The 23533-nt window shown below is 40.4% G+C and overlaps 1 protein-coding gene and 1 pseudogene across 1 annotated transcript in view; both read right to left on the reverse strand.

The window, feature by feature from the left end:
• Window positions 1-23533, reverse strand: part of Stt3b (STT3 oligosaccharyltransferase complex catalytic subunit B) — a 61842-nt gene that overhangs the window by 23577 nt on the left and 14732 nt on the right. The window contains exons 2-4 of the mRNA XM_021206084.2: window positions 9351-9459; window positions 5852-6139; window positions 218-283 (exon numbers count right to left, since the gene is read on the reverse strand). Of these exons, the coding sequence (XP_021061743.1) occupies window positions 218-283; window positions 5852-6139; window positions 9351-9459 (463 nt within the window). The remainder of the gene's footprint in view (window positions 1-217; window positions 284-5851; window positions 6140-9350; window positions 9460-23533) is intronic.
• LOC110327552 lies at window positions 10311-11063 on the reverse strand (annotated as a pseudogene).

Raw genomic sequence — 23533 nt, forward strand, 5'->3', positions numbered from 1 at the left:
ATTAAAGATTCATTGGTTATCAAATCAACTTATGAAGACATACATTAGCATACAAAAATATTTTAAAGTAACTTTTAAGAACCTAAGTTCTCGTTCTCCCCCCCCCCCAACACCCTTCTATTGAGGGGTGCTAAAGGAAAACGTAAAGAGCACACAAGCAGAGTCCACATGCATCCCCAGACAGAGCACACGGCAGGCAGGCAGGCACAGGTCTTACCATGTAGAAATATGACAAGCAGCAGCACATCGTCCAAAACACAGACCCGGTCTTCACAGACTTTACCTAAAAACAACAAATGCAAAAGCCATTGTAAAATGGAAAAGGCTGAGTGAGGACTGAGGCTTGGCTAGCCCAACTGACTAAAATACACCTTTATAGTGCCGAACAAGATGCATTTTTATAACCTATTCCTTTTGGTTAGTTTTAAGTAAAAAGAACAAATAAAGAAAAATTACCTGTTTTCATTTTCTGCCATGAAATGGTTAATATCAATAAACTGGAGCCTTAAATAAATGTGTTCAGTAAATCTACATTTCATATAGTTCATCTGCTAGCCTTGTATGTTTCTTCATCTGAATTCAGGATAATATATATGACTGAAGTTTCCATTTTGAAAAACTTACAAGAAAGTTTTATTATCATAACCAACACTTTAAAATGTATATTGTTGAACTGTCTTCCAGAAGGCCCAGTACATAAGTAAACTCTCAGTAACCTATATTAGAAAGGCTATATACACATAAATCAAAGTTCAACCAATCTAGTCTTAAAGTAGTAATTTCCAAATGAGTTTGTGACCTAAAAGAGCAAATTAGCAGCATCTTCAGAATAACTGACACAGACCCGGACACACAGCAAATGGTCACTTTTAAGATGAATACCTAAGAACCGGTCCCATCACAAAGAAGTTTATATTCAAAAAGTTTTCTGTCTCTGTGCTAAGAGGCATGTTCAACAAACCTAAGTAAATTTCCAGAAAGTCTTTTTAAAAACAGGTTTTTAATAATACAGTATAGTTAACTCCAGGTAATATCTAGACTTTGGTATAAAATATGAAAACGAATACAATGAAAAGAAGCAAGGAGGGGAGAGGGAGTGGAAAGAAAGCATTTCTAGTTCATTGCTCTCAGTGAGAACAGGGGGAAACATTTATTAAAATGATGGCCATTGAAAAGCCAGAAAATGTCCTTTGGCCAGCCTGAGATAATCTATTTGAGGGGTGATTACAAAAAGACTGCAGAAGGGAGCTGAGGTGAAATGTCATTACAAACCCTGTAGTGCTAAAAAGACTAAAAGCAACAGATACAAATGCCCTACCAGGAAGAGCAGCAGACACCAGGTAGATGGTGACTGAATGCACAGAGGATCCTTTCCAAAAAACCAAAAAGTGCCTGGAGAATAAAATGGGTAAGAAAGCAGAGGACAACCCAGGATGGCCCTGTAAGGCAATGGGAGCAGCATAACATAGTGTACAGTATACATAACTAGTGAAACAGACAGACGGTTACCATGAACTTGGCAAACTCTGAACACATGAGGCCATCTACCATGAACCCCAATAAGCCAACAAGTATAATAAATAAAAGAAAACCAAATTAGACAACGGTCAAAGGACTGAAAAATAAAGACAAAAGAAAAGAAGAGAAAGAGAAAGACGGAGGGAGGAGGGAGGGAGGGAGGGAGGGAGGGAGGGAGGGAGAGAGAGAGAGAGAGAGAGAGAGAGAGAGAGAGAGAGAGAGACAGACACACAGTCGAAAAGGAAGAGTGAGGAAAAAAAAAACCATAAGGGAAAATGCTTATTAACTGACCTCTGATCAAAAACCAAAGGAGCAGCCCTAAGAAACTATCATTAAAACATGAAGACAGGCTGCTCGGTGTGGTATATAGGTCTGTAATCCAGCACTTGGAATAAGAAGTTCAAGGCCAACCTCAGCCTTACAGCAAATTTAAGGCCAGCCTGAGCTACCTGAGACCCATCATAACAAAACAAAAGCAATCAACTGTAAATATATGTGTATATCCATATATATATATATATATATATATATATATATATATATATATGCATACAATATGCATATATATATATATGCATACAATATACAATTATTATTTGAACTTTTAGACTAGTGACACATATACATATATGATGATAATGGAATAAGAGAAAAACAATGAAACCACACTGCTAAAATGTACTACAATTATCTTAATAACAACTTGAGGCAGACTGTACCCAAGATGCATTTGAACCACTATACACAAGAAAGATTTTTTAAAAAATTGAACAACTAAAATTAAAAAATATACATTAGAGATAGAAAGATGCTATATTACAAATACAAATAGAATTACAGAATAAATGGTGCTAAGTGTGAATTCACCAAACAAAAGGCTGACTTGGTTAGGACAGATGAGCAGGGTATAATTTTAGTCTTTAGAGATGAAGCGTCTGAATTTAAATCTTCTCCAGGGTCCAGTAATCTTTTTCTGAATGACAAGAAATCAATGTAATTGGGGGAGGGAATTAGCCCAGAAGCTAGATAAACCTTAGCCAGGCTAATCAACTAGAAAGGGAGGATACAAAATATTAAAAGCAGAAATGAGACATCATTACAGACTATACAGGAATTAACTTGTGCCACCAAAGCACACAACTGATATGAAATACAAATGGTGCAAAGTGGACACACATTACTAATTACTTATGAAGAGAAAAATCAGGTCAAAACAATAACATTAAAAACTGATTCAGCTTGGAATTGGAGAGATGGCCCAGCAGTTGTCACGACAAATGAGACACACTTCTTTTAGGAATTGGAGAGATGGCCCAAAAGACAATGTTGACAAGTTGAACTTCATGAACATTAATTTTTGTATATCAAAAGATGTTCATGGGGTAAAAAGGCAGACCATAAAATGGGAGAACCATAAAGATAATCCATAAAGGACTAGTTGCAAGCATACATAGAGAACTACTAAAACTCAACTCAAAAATGAGAAAGGGACTTTAAAAGGCATTTCTACAAAAAAATTATCCAATTAGCTCTAAGACACACAAAGTGCTTCCCACTCATCACTGAGGAAATGCAAACCAGAACCAGTTACACTGCCTTACACCCATTATTAGCATTGTTACTAGCACCAGAAAAACTAAGCCAGGCATAAAGGTACACACATGGAACCCCAGCTACCTGGGAGGCTGCAGATGGAATAGTGAGGATTTGAGGTGAGCCTAGGCCCAGAGTAAGAAACAGCCATAGAAGAGCAAGTGCTGGTGAACACATGCAGTCACTAGACATCTCTGCTCACCACTGATTGAAACTAGAAATGGCAGTTATGGAAAGTGACACAGTGGTCCACAAAAGACTTAAAAGATTAACTGTTATACAAGTGTAAACTACAAGTCTCTACCTATTCAATTAGCCCAAGTCAATGAGACAAAAGGTAGAATGGTTGCATTTTACAGGATGTGAGTGGGTCTTATGAATGGTCACAAAACATTATAAGTATAGACAACATTTCTAAACCATGACACTTGGTACATGTTATATTCTGTGTATTTTACCATAATAGAAAAAGCTGGAAGAAAAAAATATAGATATATGTGTAACAATTATGCTAAACACAAAAACCAAGACACTAAGCGTCCTATGTAGTAAGATTTCATTTATGTTGAGTGTCCAGACTGGGTAAGTCAATAAAAGATAAAACTAGTTCAATGGCTCAGAGAGAGGTCTCAGTGTTAAACAATGCTTGCCTTGCAAGCTGGATGATCTGAGTTTGGTCTTTAGAACCTCTGTAAAGGTGGGAAGAGAGAACCAATTTCACAAACTTGCCTTTCGGCCTCTACATGCGGGCCCCAACACATGAGCCTCCAGACAGTATCATACAAGAGCAGCAAGACATGGAACTTTCCGATGCAGGCTCATGGTTTCCACACAGCAGGGAAGAGGAGGTATTGACAAGGACAGGGTTGAGGTCCAAGCACAATTTTTAGACTGAAAAAATTTCTGTAATAATAGTGATGCCAGCTGCACAACACTGAATGCAGTAAGAATTAAATATACTCTTTACAACAACACAAATGAATTTTATTAAAATCTTAGAAAAATTTTAAATATTAAGAGGTAGCTGAGACTTCGGTTAGGACACTACTACCTCAACAGTTCACACCCACCAGTTGGAAGAAAATGAAGGATAGAAAAGTACACAGAAGCCAGGAATTGCATAAAACTATGATCCTAGCACTTTGGAGGCAGATGCACAGGCAAGGACTTTAGGGCCAGTCTCAAGACACTTTCATACACATATCAAAACCTTGTTACAAAAATATACAGCAATACAAGGGGCTAGAAAACTACAATTTGTTTTAAAATGCCCACTGTGAGTGAGTTATTTCTTTCTTTTTTTTTTTTTTAAAGATTTATTTATTTATTATATGTAAGTACACTATAGCTGTCTTCAGACACTCCAGAAGAGGGCATCAGATCTTGTTATGGATGGTTATGAGCTACCATGTGGTTGCTGGGATTTGAACTCTGGACCTTTGGGTGCTCTTACCCACTGAGCCATCTCACCAGCCCGAGTGAGTTATTTCTAAGTGACTTTGTACCTTCACTTTTCTGTTGTACAAGTTTCCCACAATAAGGTATTTTTAGCAAACATGAGAAGTAATAACAGGATGTAGGTGAATGAGACAGTTAACCAATGTATCCATCCAAACTTTCAAACTGAAATCAAGGCCACTGTTTTCTTCAAATAATTTAATTTAAAAAGGAACTGAAGCCACCCAGGCCGCATCTCCTTTACCGACTCCTGTCTCCTCAGTGCCACCTACACACCCTATGGAGCAGGCACACATTCCTCATTGTTGTAATTTTGCTACAAACTGCAAGTGTCTAATTTGCATCTTTTAAATTTCATATTCATAATTTATCACAACTATTCACTCACAAATTTTCCCACCGGCATTATATTAACAAGATCTACTCACATTTACATGTATTATTTTTAGTACTAAAACTTACCATGATTAAAAGGCTTTAAATAGAGTTTAAAAATTTTTGTGTTTAGGTGTGGTGTTTTAGTGCCCCCCCTCCAGCCGTAGGCTGTGAAGAGCCCTTAAAGACACTTTCTGATGACGATGGCAGGCAGTATTCTTTGTCCTAATGACATAGTCAAACTCACTCATGTGTGTGCTTTCTCTCTTTCAAACTCGAGATCAACAGAGGCCTTCTCTACAGATCACTCTGCAGCACTCTTCCTGGAATTTCAGGCCAGGTCAAAGCAAAAAATACCCACAAGCCAGGCAGCTTTTAAGGGAATGTAAAATCTAGCTAAATGTATAAAAAGTATTCACAGAAAAGGTGCGCATAGTTGACGGGCTGCTCCTGGTAGCTTTTTTTTTTTTAAAGATTTTATTTATTTATTTTATGTAAGTACACTGCAGCTGTCTTCAGACACCCCAGAAGAGGGAGTCAGATCTTGTTATGGATGGTTGTGAGCCACCATGTAGTTGCTGGGATTTGAACTCAGGACCTTCGGAAGAGCAGTCGGGTGCTCTTACCCACTGAGCCATCTCACCAGGCCGGTAGCTTTTTTTTTTTAAGCTATGATTATAAAATAGATACAATAAGATGGTGAAAATTAAAATTTATATAGACATATTAATACAGTTATTGATATACTTGGCTTGTATGCTTTTAAATGGTAACTTTTGTTAAATGTATTATGAAAGTAACAGATCTGTGTGCAACTCTAGTGGTAAAGGATACATGCGCGCCCTAAAGCCTTAGGGTGGAAGGTCATCATCAGCATTTAAGGCAGCTAACATTACATGGTACTTACCCATAAGTAATAAGTGAACTGAAGCGCAAAAATGGCAATGCCTTCATTATCAAAGGATCCCGCCACTGACCGAGATATGTACCCTGGTACGATAGCAATGAAGCAAGCAGCTAGAAGTCCTGCTCCTTGGTTCCACAGTTCTCTAGTTAGCAGGAACGTAGATATGGATGTAAGGCCGCTAAAAGTTGGTGCAAGGAATACACACACATCTCTTATGTGAACTGTTATGTTCAATGTATTTAAAATCCAATGAATAAGGCCAGCTGTTATCATCAACCCTGGGTAAACCTAGAGAGGGGGGGAAAAGGGAATTTAGTTACATAATAAACAAAGTAGGGACACACGCGCGCGCGCACACACACACACACACACACACACACACACACAGAGGATTTCTTCCATTTGTATTAGTATACATCATTTGTAGCCAAGATCGAGGGGAAAGGCCTTCCCCTTTTACATGATACAAAATAAAATCTTTTTGGAATAGATACAAAGGACAAATTCATACTTAAGTAAAAAGAACAGAGAGAATATAAACCAAGAATAATTAAAATAAGAATATGTAATCATCTTTATTAATTATCTTTTTCAGTTCTGAGAACTGTCTTAGTCATTTATCTTTTAGGAGTGGCATTAACATTCTTGTTCTTATTGTGTACATATAAAAAAGAGAAATGATGAACGTAGTTCGTCTCCCCCACTTTTCAATCTGAGACTGAGAAGGTAAACACCTCTAGCTAAGAGGGACTAGTCATGTGGGAACAACCAAAGCCTAAGAGGCTTAAAGCACTGTTCCAAGTATCAGGGATGGGAGGGACATTACTGTCCTGGCACACCCACCCTGACACCAAAAGAAGAGCAGCAAACACAAGAAGATTCGGGACCCAGGGTATTCATTCCCAAGTATTCCTCAGTTACCAAACTGTTTAATCCTGCATTTGCAACCTCATCCTCAAAGGCTCTTGTTCCCAAGACCAGAGGCACGAAGGTAGTGATATTCTCACTCCCTGGCTGTCCCACTTGAATCTGCGTGCCTCATGCCCTCCCAGCCCTTGGCTTTAACTCACCCCCTTGCTTTCTCTCCCTGACATTTATTACATTTACTAGCATTGAACACACTTTATAAATCTTATTTTTAACTGTTCAACTTCACAAGAATATAAGCTCCAGAAAAATAACTACATTCCTCAGCATCAATAACAATACAGGTGTAGAGTGGATATTCAGTGTCCAGTGAATGCACAGAATAGGATCCAGGTTGAGAAGATCAGCATAGTAAGTCATTATAATTCTTAAAACATTTTGCTCCATTTCATATTCAATACTAGCTCCTACTACTGTATGATTCTATCTGCAGTACAGAAAGAAAATAGACACAAACTTGAAATGCTTCTCAATATAAATCAACATATCCATTATATGGCAGATGGAACTAATGTCAGAAAACCTTCAAAATACAAAGTACTACTGGGCGAAAGGACTAAAACCAAAGCCTCCCGACAGCACAGATACATTCAAACTTGGAGCTGGAGAGATGGCTCAGCTGGCTAAGAGTACTTGCTGCTCTCACAGAGAGGACTCAGGTTCAGTTCCCAGCACCTACATGTTAGTACACAACTATCCACAAGCCCAGCTCCTGTGGCTCCTGTGGTTCTTCTGACCTCTATAGGCCCTACGCATGCATATGGTGCACAAATACAAATGCATGTACACATAAATTTAAGATTGAATATATACATATTTAAACTGTAAGGGAAAAAAAGAATACTCTTCAGATGTAAAAAACAAGGCAGTTCAAATTAAGTAGGCATTCATATTACTAGAATCCAAAAGAAAGAAAGCAAAAAAGCCCGAGAAACCAGGTGTAATATGTACCTTGTAGCCAGAGGTTCAGTGGTTTTACCTTGGCACAGGAGCCAGAGGAAAAAGCCTAGCTCCCAGCAAAGTCTGACCTGTGTATGAAACTAAACTGGACAGTTTCTTCTCATTCATCAGGGAAGTCAGGAAGGAACTCTGCCTTCCGAAGTAGGAACAAAGTCCCTCAGAGGTAAGATTGTTCCAAAACTACAGCGATGTCAGAGTATATAAGAAGCCCCAGACTGGAGCTGCAGAGACAGCTCAGATGAAGACCCGGCCCCACCCCCAAGCCGCACATAAATCGCGGACTAGCGGCACTTGCTTGTAGTCCCAGTACTGAGAGATGGGGAACGGCAAGGCGGGCAGGGGCAGGGAGATGCCTGGAGTTTGCTGAGCAATCAACCTGGCCCAGTTAGAGAGTTCCAGGCCAGTGAGAGCCTCTGCTCCAACAACAACAGACCCAAGGAGGACGGCACCCAGGGAACATCTGTGGCTGACTTCTCGTCTCCACATGTACATGTGCATCCACATGTGAATATATGTGCATAAACACATGCACCACTCTTTCTAAACACAGAAGGAAGGAGTATGGAATAAATTAGAATGCAATAAGATTATAATCAAGCATGGAAAACTAAAAGGCCTGAAGTTACAGCTATTTCTTAACTACAATACATTTGAAAATTTAAAAAAGCACTACAAAGCCCCTACTGTTTACAGGCTAAATGCAATTCTAGGCAGGCATGGTGGCTCGCACCTAGTATTCCATCACTCGGAAGGCTGAGGCAGAGGGTTACTGTTGAATGCAAGGCTAGCATGGGCTACAGAATAAGCATAAAAGAAACCAAAAGCCCCCAGATGAAGAAGACCCAAACAGATTAACATGAAAGGAAGGATAATGACACCACCGGACTCAGGAAGTGCTGCTGACAGCACAGCAATGACCTCAACCACCAGAAACACAGCCTACAGTGGACAGAGGCTCAATGTTACTACCAACAGCACAGGCAGCTGGGAAGGGAACATAAAAAATAAACTCAAGGATTTAGAAAAAAGGAAATGAATCTGAATGAATGATATATAGAGAGCAGACATTTATGAGTGATGCTGATAAACCTGTACTCAAGAAGAAACGAAAGTGCACGAACTTCTCCGAGAGCTGCCTGCCATGTCTTCCCCCTTCTCTACGAGCTCTCCTTGCACACTAAACCCTAAGAACCTTCATGTCATCCTTCTGGATCCAGAACGCTCTACCCTACTCAATAATGTTCAATTATCTACATTAATTCAGAAGCTTGAGGCTGGAAATTTTTAATTAATTTGATTTTCAAAATTTTTATTTCCTTCCCCCCAAAGCTTTTAAACTCAATTGCTCAGAAACACAGTGAAAAAGCACTCTGGACGTGAGGTACTTTGTGACAGCAGGCTCTTAAGACAGTTCTGACTTCAATCAGAAATGGGGGGCAGTGGGAGATAGCCTACAAATAAACTGCCAAGAACAGAACTGAGAAGCACCGGCTAATCAGCCACGGAAGATGTGTTTGTGAACTATTTACAGCCTTCCGAGACCCTCGTCCCTTAGCAGGAAATGTTTTACTCCACAGTTTACAGTTACCACAAAGATAAGGAATATACTTACAGTGCCACCCACTATTCTTCCCAGTGGGTACCATGCTCTTTCATCAAACCAATTTAAAAACTCATAGAACCCATGAGATGCAAGATGATGTGTTGATCTATAGTTAAACCTGGACAAAAGAAAAGAGGAAATGTTATAAAAACAGTTAACACGAGGACACCTTTCTTTATATTCAATATATGGCTATACATATCTCACGATGAAGAGGGAACTGTGAAGCAAGCCCCTGTGAAGAGGCAACTACTGTGATGAACAGATGATAAAAGAACCCGTTTTCAAGGTTTAAGGAAAACTGTGATTATCCAGTTAAATCATAAGCAGGTTATTTTAACAGACAAAAGTGAAGGGCAAATTACAAGGTAACAAAGTATGAAAAAGTTAAGAAATCAAGAGACACCCCGAGTTCTTCCACTCACCAAACAGAACCACTAAGTAATGAGGATTTGGAGGGCAGAGCAGGCTTCAAACATAAGCCCAAAATGCTACTGATAAAGTATAGTTCATTCATCCATTCATTTATTCAATCAATCAATCAATCAATCAATCAAATAAAACTCTATAAACAAAATCAGATACATTTTTCAGTGTAACTTCTCTATGCTATAAGGCAGTGAAATAATATTAATAAATTTTCTGAGAAGGGGATTTTTTCCCTACAGCACTATGCAGTTTATTAACCGCTGAAGTACTGCAGCATCTGGTGATATTGGAACAGAATTGGGATTGGAAAGTGATCAGATACTCAGCATCTAGTGGGTTTGAAGAAACCACTACATACTCTTCACAAATGTCTTCCACAGTCAATACAGTAGTAGCCATTAACCCAGCACATGGAATGTGCCCGAGTAGAAAAGATGCAACGAGAAAAATAGCTACATTACAAAGACCAACACTTTAAAAAAGAATAAAACACTTCCACTTTCTCCCCCTTGTGTCCCTAAAACATCTCATGGTCTGGATCTACCTATAGGGTCCTATATCAGCTTCTAGAATATCTGTCAGGAGGGAAAAAGTAAATGACACTGACCAGTACAGTTTCTGGATATTTAGGAATGGGTCGGGGAGAAAGTCAGTTCTTGGAACTAAAGCCTTGGTCTCACCCACCGGGCCTTTGGATTCTTTGTTCTTCCGCAGCACCTCTTCACCATGCTTGTCCTTCTCTTGCATAAGCTCCAGCTCAGCAGCCACCCCACCCCACCCCACCCGGCCCCCAGATTTCTTTGTTAGTCTCCCCTGTCACTTTGCTGAAGTTGTTGCTCTCCTCGATGGCTTTCCGTAGCACTTCTTTTTCATGCTCCTGCTTCACAGCAAGCTGCTTCAAGACTTCCACTTCTTCTTGCGTCTTCTGCAGCTTCTAATTTCTTCTGAATTTCCTCCAGGGAAAGATCCTTCTTTGGGGGGGGTGGGTGGGGGGGTGGGGGAATCAGGGACAGATTCTTTTGACCAAGGGCTTAGAATCAGCTCAAAAGCCTGCCCTGAAGCACACTTCTCCAGCTCTTTCACCTGAATATCAGAACATGCCATGTCGAACAGAAGACAAGAGACTGGCTGTACACTCTCCACAATCCACTGGCAAGGAAAGCCCTGCTCGGTCCAAGCCGCCTGGCCACACTCTCAACAAGGGGATTTTTAAGATCAAAAGTTAGACTGTCCTTGGTGCCACTCAGGAATCTCCACACCACAGAATTACCTTCAAAAGTGAGCCCCAGACATGTAAAGCATGGTAACCGAGAGCACGTAGCGCTGCAGAGCTCCAGACGCACTGATAAGCAACAACTAGGCAGGTAAAGGACTCCCCTGGAGAAGCAGCCAGCCATCTCCAACCTTCTGACAACACTGTAGCAAAGAGCCAGTAGCACAGCAAGGATCAGGCTTAAAATTTCAACTACTTTTTTTGAATAACAAAACAAAACAACAACATCTTACTTCAAGTAATGATTATAAACATGTTTCACAAAGCAGGAGCATGTCACTCCAAGTTGGTGACCAAGGCTGCCCTCAGGATACTTTCCCTTTATGGTGGCTTGCCTTCCTTGGACAAGCTTTAGAGACACCAGCTCTGAAGCTGCTCTTCTCTCTACAGGTATGCATCTTCTACTTAAAATGGTCAGGAACCCACTCTAACATCTCCTGAGACCCGAGTCAGACCCAGGTTCTGAGCCCATGAAGGTCCAACTGGACCTTCCATTTCTAAACCAGCCTTATCTATCTTCAGCTATATTTCCTCTTTGAATGTCACAAAGGTACCCAAACTCAATATTCAACCAAACCAATGACAGGACACCTGAGACACCATCCCAAGCCAAACACATACTACATTTGCTTTCAGAGTCTAGGTGCCACCCTTTCCTCACATCTTAAAATGACTACCTGGTCATGTTGCATGAATCCTGTCAGCCTTCTAACTGTGTGCCGCCACATGTCTCTCCATAGACTCCTCAGAGCCTTTATCTCTGTCTGTACATCTCCTTCTCCCCAAAGCGGTGGAAACCCAGTCTCACACCAGGCAAGCTCCCTACTCTCCATTCTTGATCTTCAGTCCTGCAGCCTTACCTCAGTCCCCACGTCACAGTGCTTACACTATCCACCCTGTGGCACCTGGGGCACTGCTGTTATGTATACCCTGCTAGCCTGGCTAACACACTCCACATCCTTGGCACATTTCTAAGGGACACAATGTACTTTCTTTGGAGTGTCTGCATTGCTCCCATGCTGCAGGACTGCATGGGTATGACAGGAAAGACATTCTGTCAGCCACATAACCACAACACTAGTCTCTCCAAAGTGACATTTTAGCTGTAATTTCTGATGTCCCAACATGAAGGAAAGCAAGGTATTAGAGTCTACTGAAGACTTACTTGGTCGAGGGCTGGGTCTTGGTTTAGTGTCAACATTTAATGCTGGCAGGAGCAGCTCTCTGAGAAATAGCTCGTGCTCTTGGTCATTACATCAGTCTGCATTTGAATAAATCTTTTCATGTCTTGAGCACTATTCTTTTGTCAGTTTTATAAATCAACTCTCATACTGTGGCTTCTCTTTACATTCTGCCAGTAGTATTTTAAATTACAGTATTTTTCAGAGGTGGGCTGGTGCTTGACAAAGAGAACAACCTACAGGCATCCTTCTGTCTTTCCACCATGTGGAGCCCAGAGACTGAAAGCAGGTCATCTATGCCGCAAGAGCCCTTACCGTGAGCCATCTTCTTACCAAGTTTAGTTTGGTCAATACTTAGTTTCTTCTTTATATGCATCGTGCACACACAGGTGCCCACGGAGGCTAGAGTGTGTCAGATCTGCAGGAGCTGGAACTAAAAGCCGCTGTGATGTGGTTGCTGAGAACTGAGCCCAGGTCTCCTACATGAGCCATACCCACTCTTAACTACTGGGCACTCTCCAGTCTCTCGCCCATGGTATTTTTTAAACACAAATTCTTTACATAAACCCAAATATCTTTTTGTTTTGCTTTTTTCAAAGAAAAGACAAAAAGTACAGAGGCAAGGGAAAGAGGGAGTGTGAGAAAAAGAATGCTCTGCTATAGCAGGGTCATAGAGATGTTGCTTATTTTCTTCTTCATGACTAACAGTTTAAGGGTACCCAGTAAATCCTTAGTAAATCTACAAGATCATCACTACTGCTCTGCATTAAATCTTGGGATCAGAGAGAATGTTTTACTAGCAGTTTTTGGCCTGCCTCTTGGAATTTTTAAATTATTTTTTTTCTGTTTGTTTTTAATAGAGGGTCTTATTACTATGTACCTCTGATTGACCTGATACTCCCTATGTAGCAAATTCCTCCTGCCTCAGATTCTTCATATTAATTTTAAAGCAAGTTTGTCAGTTCTACCCAAGATAACCAGCAAATTCCACTTAATCTCCAATCAATTTGGTAAGAATTAACATCTTTATAACCAGGATATATTCACTTCAAGAATGTGGCTGATTCCCATTTACCTAGGGCTTCCTGAATGCTGCTCCACAAATCGTACCACTTTACCTTACGAATCTTGAGCACCTTTGCTTAGATTTAATCTCATCTCTAATGCTATCTTTATATTGAAATTAAAACCCCATATATGCTTATTAACACTTATCACCAGATTATACTATATTTTAAATATGAAAAATAACGAAAATTCTGGCATTAAAAATAAAGAGGTAACTCAGAGATTCTGAAAGGCTTTTAGGAACACTGTCAATAAGAGCTCACAACTCAAGAAAATAATAATAAAAAAAAAAAAAAAAAAAAAAAAAAAAAAAGCTCACAACTCCCCTCTTGCTCTCTTCANAACTCAGAGATTCTGAAAGGCTTTTAGGAACACTGTATATTAAGTTTATTGTCTTTGGTAATTCCTGCTCAAAAAAAAAAAAAAAAAAAAAAAAAAAAAAAAAAACAAAAAAGCTCACAACTCCCCTCTTGCTCTCTTCAGCACCCCTGTAACTGCCAACCTTTTCAATTACAAAAGAAAAAAGAAAAAACCATTAAGCTCCAAAATGAAAAAAGTTACTCAGTTTCTAATTTTAGAAACAGTATTTTTCCAATAAAATCTTCATGAACAACAAAAAACCCCCACCAAACAAACCAGGAGAAACAATTTCAAGCTTAACTGTATACACATTTGGGCTGACACAAACTATAGCAAACAGTAACAGTTAATTTTTATACAAGTTTTTCTTGCTGTTAAACAGTGTTCATTAATTAAGATACTAAAGTTTCTTTAGGGTCTAAGAAACTTTTGGCTCCCAGTTAAGGGACTAAATCCTAAATGTCTGCCTCCCTTATGGTAATATTGAACAGGAAGCGTCACGATCTAAATTCATAACTGACTACAAATGTGCTGCAGACTGGGGTGCTACCGCTAAGTATAGTTTAGTTTCTCTCATGCAAATCCTCAGTTGCAGCACTGCAAATCCAAAGCAATCAAGTGGCGTTTAGATTAACCATTGGCTACTCTTTTTCTGGCATCAGATATTTTAAAAAGTATTTATCAATCACCTTCTTTGAGCAATTTTTAGCATAGTCTTTCTTACCTTGCCAAACCCACAACTTATTCTCTGTTCTTCAAACAGTCACTCAGATGAGATTCCTAAGTGTCCTAAGAGCTTCTCTGATTCTCCTCCCTCCACCCAGCCTGTTTTAATGTGTGCTTTCAAAACATCACATTGAACTACAGGTTCACCTCATTGTATGCATGTGTGGGCTCATTCTCGAGTGCGTGAGAGTGCCTAGGTGTACCTTGGAAGGACTTCATGCTCCTGGCACTTTGCTTACAAGAGCCAAGTAATGCCAACACAGTTTACTCCTCTAGGCAACCCAGCATTGAACAGCAATGTAAGTTTTTGAGCTTTACCCTAAACTTAATCTACTAGGGAAGGAATTCAGTCTCAAGCATGCCAGGCAAATGCTCTACCACTGAGCTATGATCCCCACCATTGTTTTAGCATTATATGGTATATGTAAAATATGAGCCAGAAAAGCTGAAAAGTAATTTCACCTATTTTTTAGCTAACGCAGTAAAATCAGAGCAGCTCTTAGTCCACAAGTGTGCTACAAACAGCACTAAAAGGAAATCCACTTTCCCAAGGGCCAGCTCTCTCTTTTGTTCTAAAATGTTTCTCCTCCAAAAGAGCATCCAAATGTATGTATGCAATCAATCAAATATTGCCTGCTTCTTGAGGAGAGATGTGAGAATTATTATTTTTCATAACATTTAATTAAAATGATTGTCAAGGGCCTGTAAATAGTTCATACTCTATATTTACTCTTTGAGTTGAAACAGTATGTTGCTATGTAGCTCTGGTTAATCTGAAACTTGCTATACAGACCAGGCTGGCCAACAGCTCATAGAGCTGCCTTCCTGTTTTCCAAATGCTGGGATTGAAGGTGTAGGCCACCATACTCAGTTCTATTCACTTCTGCATCACATTCTCAGATCCAAGATTAGCACATTTTTAGTGAAACACAGCAGATACCGCAGCAATTTAGAAACCAGCCTCCATAAAAATAAATTTAAAAAAACTCTAAAATAAAGTGACACTAAGTAGGAAGCAATCAAAAAGAGCACAAGTCTAATGCAGTCTCTGTGCATCAAACCCAAGGCACATGGCAGGAACACTCAATTAAGAGCAGAGAAGAAAAAATAACGGAACAGGGAAGGCAGCGGACCAGTGTGGCAATGAGAAACCAGAAAGGCCAGGAGTGAGAGCTTGTGGGTGACCTCAGTACTCAGGAGAGGAGTACTGGGAAGCCAAGTCCCAGGCCAACCACGACTACACAAGAAGACCCTGTCTCAAAGAAACCCAAAAAGCAAAAGAGAAAGTATTGTACAAGAGAACAAATGGAGTAGATGGAGGCAGCATGGGCCAACACACCACCAGGCAAAGCCTTGAACCCCTCTCTGGAGTTGTAATTCATTTTGAGAAGTTAGGTTAACTATAGTTTGTATTAAAAAAATAAATAAATCAGGAAACACAAGCTCCTACAGAGACAAGACTCCCAGGAAGTCTTGTCTGACAGGACATTAGAATAAATAGCACACACCTCTATACAAGGCTATTCTTCGCATCACTTCTACAAAGTGATAAATCATTTATTTTTAAAATTTCTCAAGTATATTTATATACCAAGCTTCTTTGATGTACTAAGAAAATTGAAAAACAAAATGGTTTTTCTGGGGCTTAAATACAATAAACAAAAAGCAGATTACAGATGGGAAAGGTTCCACAGAATGTGAGTAAATTTAGAAGATAGGATAGACTCCTCTAAGCAATGATAAAGTTCTATGTCACACCATCTGTATAACACTTAAGAATGAAGTAGTCACCTACTCAGAGAGTAGGCAAAGGCAGCCTGCCTTCGCTTGCTTTCTACTGTAAATGCTGTGATAAAATATGTGAACCAAAAGCAGCTTGGGGAAGGGAGGGTTTATTTCAGATTGGATGTCCCAACCATAGTCCATCATGGAGGGCAAACAAGGCAGGAACCTGAAGGCAGGAAGTGGAGCAGAGACCACAAAGGAACAATGCTAACTGGCTTGAGCCTCATGGTTTGCTCAGCTTTTTAAAATATTACCCAGGCTCACCTTCCCAGGATGGAATCACCTGCAATGAGCTGGTCTATCAATCATTATCAAGGGAATACCCCACAGACTTGCCCACAGGTTAAGCTGATGGGGGGTTTCTCCTCAGGTAGTCAATCTATGGGCACAGTTCCTGAGAGGGAGAATGGTTACGAGGTCTGAAGACTTTTTACAATTCTTATAGCTCGTGGTACTAAATACGGTATTTTTCCATTCTCTCATTTGGCACACATTCACAAACACAAACCAAGCCTCGGAATAAAATGACTGGATTAAGGCACAAGTGTCTAACCCTGGCCAAAGTCATACAGCTATGCGGTGGCTGGGATGGCTCTAGCCCCAGTACCCACATTCTTCAACTTGATCCCAGGGTGACTCTAAGCAGCAGTGGCAGCAGTGGTGGCGGCTCAGAAGTTCATTCACATCCCCTTCAGGGCACTATTATTTTGAAGTAGGTTTAAAAGTGCTTGGGAGTTCCAAAAGGCTCTCCCTTGGCTATGTTCCTAAGAATTGGAATACAGAACATGTTGTCCTCCATTTAATCTGCACTTCTCTGTTATATTTTGGGTTCTTGTACAAATCTCATTTAATGAAAGGGTTCAAAGCTAAAGGGTATTTGAAAAACACTGGTTATACATGTTTAGGTATGTATAATATAAACATGTAACTATGAACTGATAAAGTTCCCTTAATTGTTTTAAGATGTGGGGCTGAAGAGGTGTTTCAGCAGTTAATAGCACTTGTTGCTCTAGCAGAGGATCAGGTTCAGTTTCTAGCACTCACATGGCAGTTCACAACTGTGACCTTGGTTCTAGGGGATACAATGACCTCTGATCTCTGTAGCACCAGACATGCATAAGGTGTACACACACACACACACACACAGGCTAAACACTCATAAGCATAAAATGAATCTTTAAAAAAAAATTTAAGATGCAACTTGAAACCAGACATGGGTGGCAGCACATGCCTTTAAACCCAAGGCTCAGGAGGCAGAGGCTGCAGAGCTCTGTGAGTTGGAGGCCAGCCTGGATTACAGCGGGAGTTCCAGAACAGCCAGGATTACATAGAGAGACCCTGACTCAAAAGAAAGAAAAAAGTGACATGGAACCAATACAGAAGTCCAGCAAATGGCTGGGTTGCTTCAGATTTAAACTTTTTAATAGTTACTGTAACCATGGATGGCCCTTAACAAACCTTGATCAGGCCTGCTTGATAGGTGACAATCACTACCTCCTAAAGGCCATATCAAGTTTATAAATGCTTTCTTACAAGTCAAGTGTTACTCCCATAAAAGAAAAATAGAGCAGTGTGTCTCCATCTCTGCCCTACTTGGACCTAAGGTCAACTTCTGTCAATCTTGACAGAACTAGTTTCAGTAAACTGATGTCTAATCTGTCTCACTGTGCTAGACACTTTTCTTCCTGTCTTAGGAAGGGATGTGTAAGCATGAGCATAAGAGCAATCCTCCCTTTCTCCCAACAAGGCTCAGCCTCTCCTTCCACCAAAGACTGTGTGCTACCCAGTATTAAGAACTACTTTGGGAGAACAGCTAATAATAAAACTGTCTGCTGTCACTCCTGCACAGCAATGACTTTAGTGCAGAGTGCAGCAGAAGGACAGGACACAGACCATTCTCACACAGAAAGCTTGCTCTCTGTGCGTACATCTCTATAGAGAAAATGATTGGCAGGAATTCCTACTTGATCCAAAACAAAACAACCCAAAAAGCCAGTTTACCTTCCTAATATACAATGTACATGATTGAAAACTTAGTAGAAATTAGAACACCAAATCAAAAGGAGGATGGAAAAAAGGCAAGGAACTTAGGGAGGAAGAAAGGCAGCCAGCAGCCACAACGACAGAGGACAGAAAGGAAGGCAGAAAGGCAAGTTGAAGGTTAAGTCTGTTCTTTCTCCTGTAAGTTACAGCAACATCTTTCAAGATACATAAACATGCATTTTGATATGAATAAATCATTCAAGTTTAACAACACATTCTCAGTTTCCTTCTTTGACTTGACCTTTACTAAATTTAAAAGCCACATTTGACTTATGTCAAGCTTCTCCCTCAATCTCTACAGCTTATTTCTAGTAAGAGGAACTTATCCACACACACAGAAGTAACATTCATGTGAAGGCTTGCTTGTCTTTCTCAAAAACCCATTTCATTTGTAGCTCCTGTGCCTCTAACATTTCCATTACACAAATGGCACCTTGGACTATGAAGTACTGCCCCACCCTAGTGGTGGCTCACCTCCATTACAGATTTCATTCCTCAGCTCTTCCTCGCTGGAAGTATTACTCCAGTGTCCTGGAAGAGAAAAACAACTTCCCCACACAGCAGCAAAGGCTGGAGAATGAAAACTGAAGGAACCTATCCTTAAACAAAACACACTGTCTTTATGGAAGAGATTTATTTTATCTATAATTTCAGAGCCCTAGATTCTTTCCTAAAGAATCCTGCTTAGACATAACTAGCCCTATTAGAAAATCTATGAGCAGCCGGGCGTGGTGGCGCATGCCTTTAATCCTAGCACTTGGGAGGCAGAGACAGGCGGATTTCTGAGTTCGAGGCCAGCCTGGTCTACAGAGTGAGTTCTAGGATAGCCAGGGCTAAACAGAGAAACCCTGTCTCAAAAAACCAAAAAAAAAAAAAAAAAAAAAAAAAAACTATATGAGCAATCGGGAAATGAACAACCAAACAAACACACACACACACACACACACACACACACACACACACACACACACACATCTAGCTCCTTTTCTTTACCTTCTCACACAAAACACTGGCATAGCAAGAAGAGACTCAGAAGGCAATGTACACAGTTTCACCTGCTTAAAGGAAATGAAGCCCCCATCCATTCAGAAGTCAGATGTTGAGATGCTTACAAACAAAGAATTCACACTATCTTAAAACCATATCCAGAGCAGGCTAACACTAACAAATACAAGTCTTGTGAGTTCTGGCACAGAAAAATGCTAGATATCACATAAATAGTAAACATAAAATTCTACAACAGTGCAAATATTTTTCCTGAAAATGTGACCATAAAATATGGATTAACTTTAAGAAACTATAGTTCTCAAGTAACTTTCCATCATAACTACTGAATGAGGCTGCATGTGTGCACAATAGTAACTGAACAGGGGCAGATTTGCTTCCTGACTCTGCAGGGCTAACATCTGACCATTAATAGTACAGATAGCAACACCTGAGTGTTAAAGCACCTGAATCATATATGTTATTTTTTCATTTTGAAAATCTCAAGTAAGGGCTGAGGATATTGCTCAGTCAGTGCTGATAACTTCAGAACTGAGTTGGAGAAAGGGTCCCAGACCTGTGACCAGCCAACCACTGAGCTTCAGTCCAGTGAAAAATAGTCAAAAAATAAATGAGTAAATATATAAAGGAACAGAACAATCAAGGAACTATGGCTGAGCGAACATGCATACCCACCTTCACAAACAAGTACATACTACACATTTTTAAAAAAACGGAGTAAAATTTCATGCACTGATACACACCTATTTTCATGTTTCATGAAATGAGCTAGCTAACAGTGCTAGCCAGAAAGTTCCCACACATACCTTTCCAGTCAACTCCCTTTTTAAACAGTGACTTCTTTCACCACATATACTCATTTGTTCATTCTCTGCTTTCTTTTTGTATAAATAGGATAGTTCTACTCTTATGTAAGAGTAACATAACAATGTTAGCATGTTTCTGAGATTCACCCATGCAGCAGTTATGTGCCCCTTTTCACTTCTAAGTGCATTCCGTCTTATGACTGCTATCCACAGTTATTCTTACTATGGGCTGTGGGGATGTTCCCAGTTGACAACAGTGATAGATAGCCCTGATGGATTAAGCATTCTCATACAGGACTGAGCCTTAAAGATTGTGTATTTCCCGTCTCTGCACAGGAATTAGTAAGTGCTTTCTAACTCCACTTCTAGGCTATAAGTCTGTATTTAGAAAAAATCAAGGGTTTCCCACAGGAGTTACCATTGGCCCTCTCACCAGCAATGTACAGGAGTTCCAGAGCCTCCTTGCCAGGTCCTGTCTGTCCTTAGGAGCTTACCTTACATGGTGCTCTGGCACTGACACAGTCTAACTCTCTCACAAACCCAACTACCAACAGGGCTCACAGAAGGCCTCTACACCTGGCATTTTCTTAAACCTGAGCTAATTACCAAGCAGGAAAACAGAAATGTTCTAAAAGGAGGAAAACATGTATAAAGGCCAAAAAAACATATATACCATTTCATAATGCTAATGAAAGCAAGGCTAGGACAAGTCTGTGAGACAGGAACATGAATTAAATCTTCTACATTCTCATTACAGTGCACGCCTTTCCCGGCATCTGTCATTCTTACTTGTTTTAAGTCTATCTTCGCTACTAGACTAGAATCCTACTTCAAGATTATATCCAGAGCCTGGTATATACGTGGACTCATGAACTATTTCTTGATTAGATGTTAGGCAGTAGCAAGATGAGAAGAAACGAGGGCGGTGGAGGCATTTGCATTTGTTCTTTACCTTTGTGTAGCAAGTGCTTAGTGCCTTGTTACCAATTCTTTCGTGGGTCACAGTCCCAGCTGAGTTCAGTGTAACTAGGTCCTTGGCTTAGAGTGCATGTGGGGCTGGGGTCTCCTTTGGGGGATCCACTGGAAACAACCCTCTTCCAAGTTAAATTCACTTAGGCTACTGGCAGAACTGAGATTTGCTTGAGGTGATAGGTCTGAGAGTCATGACGACTTAACTCTTGACTGAAACATCACAGAAGTCACCTGTACTTGTCAATATGTCAGTTTATCATAATACCAGCAAGGACTATCTGGTGAAAGCCTGCACTGACGACCAAGAATTCTTCTTTTTCTATTGAGACAAAAATCTCATATATCCTACCTAGGTTAGCCTCAAACTATGTAGCGGAGGATGACCTTGAACTTCTGTCTCTTCCTTCCAAGTGCTAGATTACAGGCATGCACCAACTTCACCTGATTTATGTGGTGCTGGGGATTACAGCCAGGGTTCATGAGTGTCAGGCACTCTTTAGCTACAAGCTCCAGCCAAGGCAAAGTCTTCTATAACATCACATAATCATATGCTGCCCTTTAGTTTCTCATTACCCTGTTCTTCAAGGCTATCAACAAGCTCTTGACTTGGCAAGACTTCCATAGACACTCTCAAGTTCTACATTTTATACAGATTGTTCTAGGGTTTTGCATATGTAACCACTTAAAATGTTGATGTTAAAACAGCTATTCAATAGGAAAGCAAATAGGAACACTGAAAGGATGACCAGTTACAGATGCTAAAGGAAGCCTAACAAAATAGAGAAAAATAGAGAAGTCAAATTCAACAAGGTGCACGCAGAAAGGCAGGCCAGAACCCAGATGGTCAGCTGAGAGACACTCAGCAACTGGGGTCAATTGTGACAACAAACCTGGCAACCAGAGTTCCAGCTCCAAAATGCTACATCCACTCACATGTAAATGTGAAGAGAGAGAACAGACTCTACAGAGTTGTCACATAACCTTGACACATGCTGTGGCATGTGTACCCTCACATACACATCATGCAACCAAACAACAACAATAATAATTTATCTGTTTTAAAACACCAATGATTACCTCAAAGATGAAAAACGGTTTTCCATTCTTTCTCCTTTACCTTGTTATTAACTCTACTCATGTTCTTACAGAGTTAGGTAGGTCGTCTAGTTGAGAGACTTCACATGCACCCCAAATTGAGGACTAACAGAGCTAGAGAGCAGGCGCTAACACTGGTATTTCATCTTTTATTATCCCTGCCATCTAGTGGCAGGATCAAAAACCAAGGACAGCAGACTTCACAGATGGCTTCCTAAGTACAGAGGGTGTGAAAGCCTGCTTTATTTCACTATAGATACAAAGGCAATTTAAACCCACTTGCACCAGCTGACATCTTAAAAGCACTGTCTAAACAATCAAGTTTATAACTTCAGATATGGAAATTCAAAGAAAGGTGTCCACAGTAGTGCTTCAGTACAGCAGAGAATTAACCAATGATGCATGGAAAAGAGCTCCAAGTCCACTCTGAAGGAAAAGACTTAAAGAGAGCAGACTGGCCCTGCAGTACTCCATGAATGTACTCATCGGTGCACACGAAGCTGCAGGTGGGCCACTTTGATACAAGACCTTCTTCAGCACAAGAGCATGCGTGTGCTGAGACACAGCACCTGTTTCTCTTGTGGTGAGCACAAGAGGAGAAAGTGAAGGGCTGAGTAAAGTCTGCAGCTGACTGGTCACTCCTTTAAGTCACTGTCACTCTTTTCCCTCAGTGACTTTGTCAGAAGATCTGACAACACACAGCAAAGCTTCACAACAAGGCATTAAGGTTTTAACTGCTGCTCCCCCCAGAAGAGGAGGGTCTCTGGACTATCAAGGACATGTGTTTTGTTCTGTTTTGGGAGAGGCTCTTCCTCTGAGGCCAGCTTGGCCTTGACCTTGGGATACTCCCACTTCATCCTTCCAAGTGCAGAGATTACCCGTGGACCCACCACACCTGGCTATACTTGACTTTTTGAAAAACTAACTAGAGGGCTGGCAAGCTGGCTCAGTAGTCCTCCAATTTCCACCTGTATGTCAGGGCATGAGCCATGCACTCAAAAGAGCCGGAAGAAGCTGTGTCTGCTGCACGAAAACCCTTCTGATGTTTAACGTCTACTTCCACCATCCGCATTTATTATTTGTTTGTTTGTTTGTTGAGACAAAATCTCTCTACTTAGCCTTATTAAAGCCTTTGACTGGCCTGGAACTTACCATGCAATCAAGCTAGCCTGAACTCACAGATTGCTGGCCTACTGCTAGGGTTAAAGATTAAAGGTGTGTGGTACTGCATTTGGGGATTAAATTCAAGAAACATGAGGTGGCATGTCTGCACGAGGCCTACTGGGGTGCAGTCAACGTAAAGAATTGAAATAAATTGAATATACACACAAATCTTCATGATTTGAAAGTGGAGAAGTGTCTTCAAGTGTATTTCCATCTTTTCCTATTTGTTCAGGCATGAAAAAAAGTGGCTTCACTTCCCTCAAACCTTGTGTTTTGCACTTCAGT

Source organism: Mus pahari, chromosome 10, assembly GCF_900095145.1.
Source record: "Mus pahari chromosome 10, PAHARI_EIJ_v1.1, whole genome shotgun sequence".
NCBI lineage: Eukaryota > Metazoa > Chordata > Mammalia > Rodentia > Muridae > Mus > Mus pahari.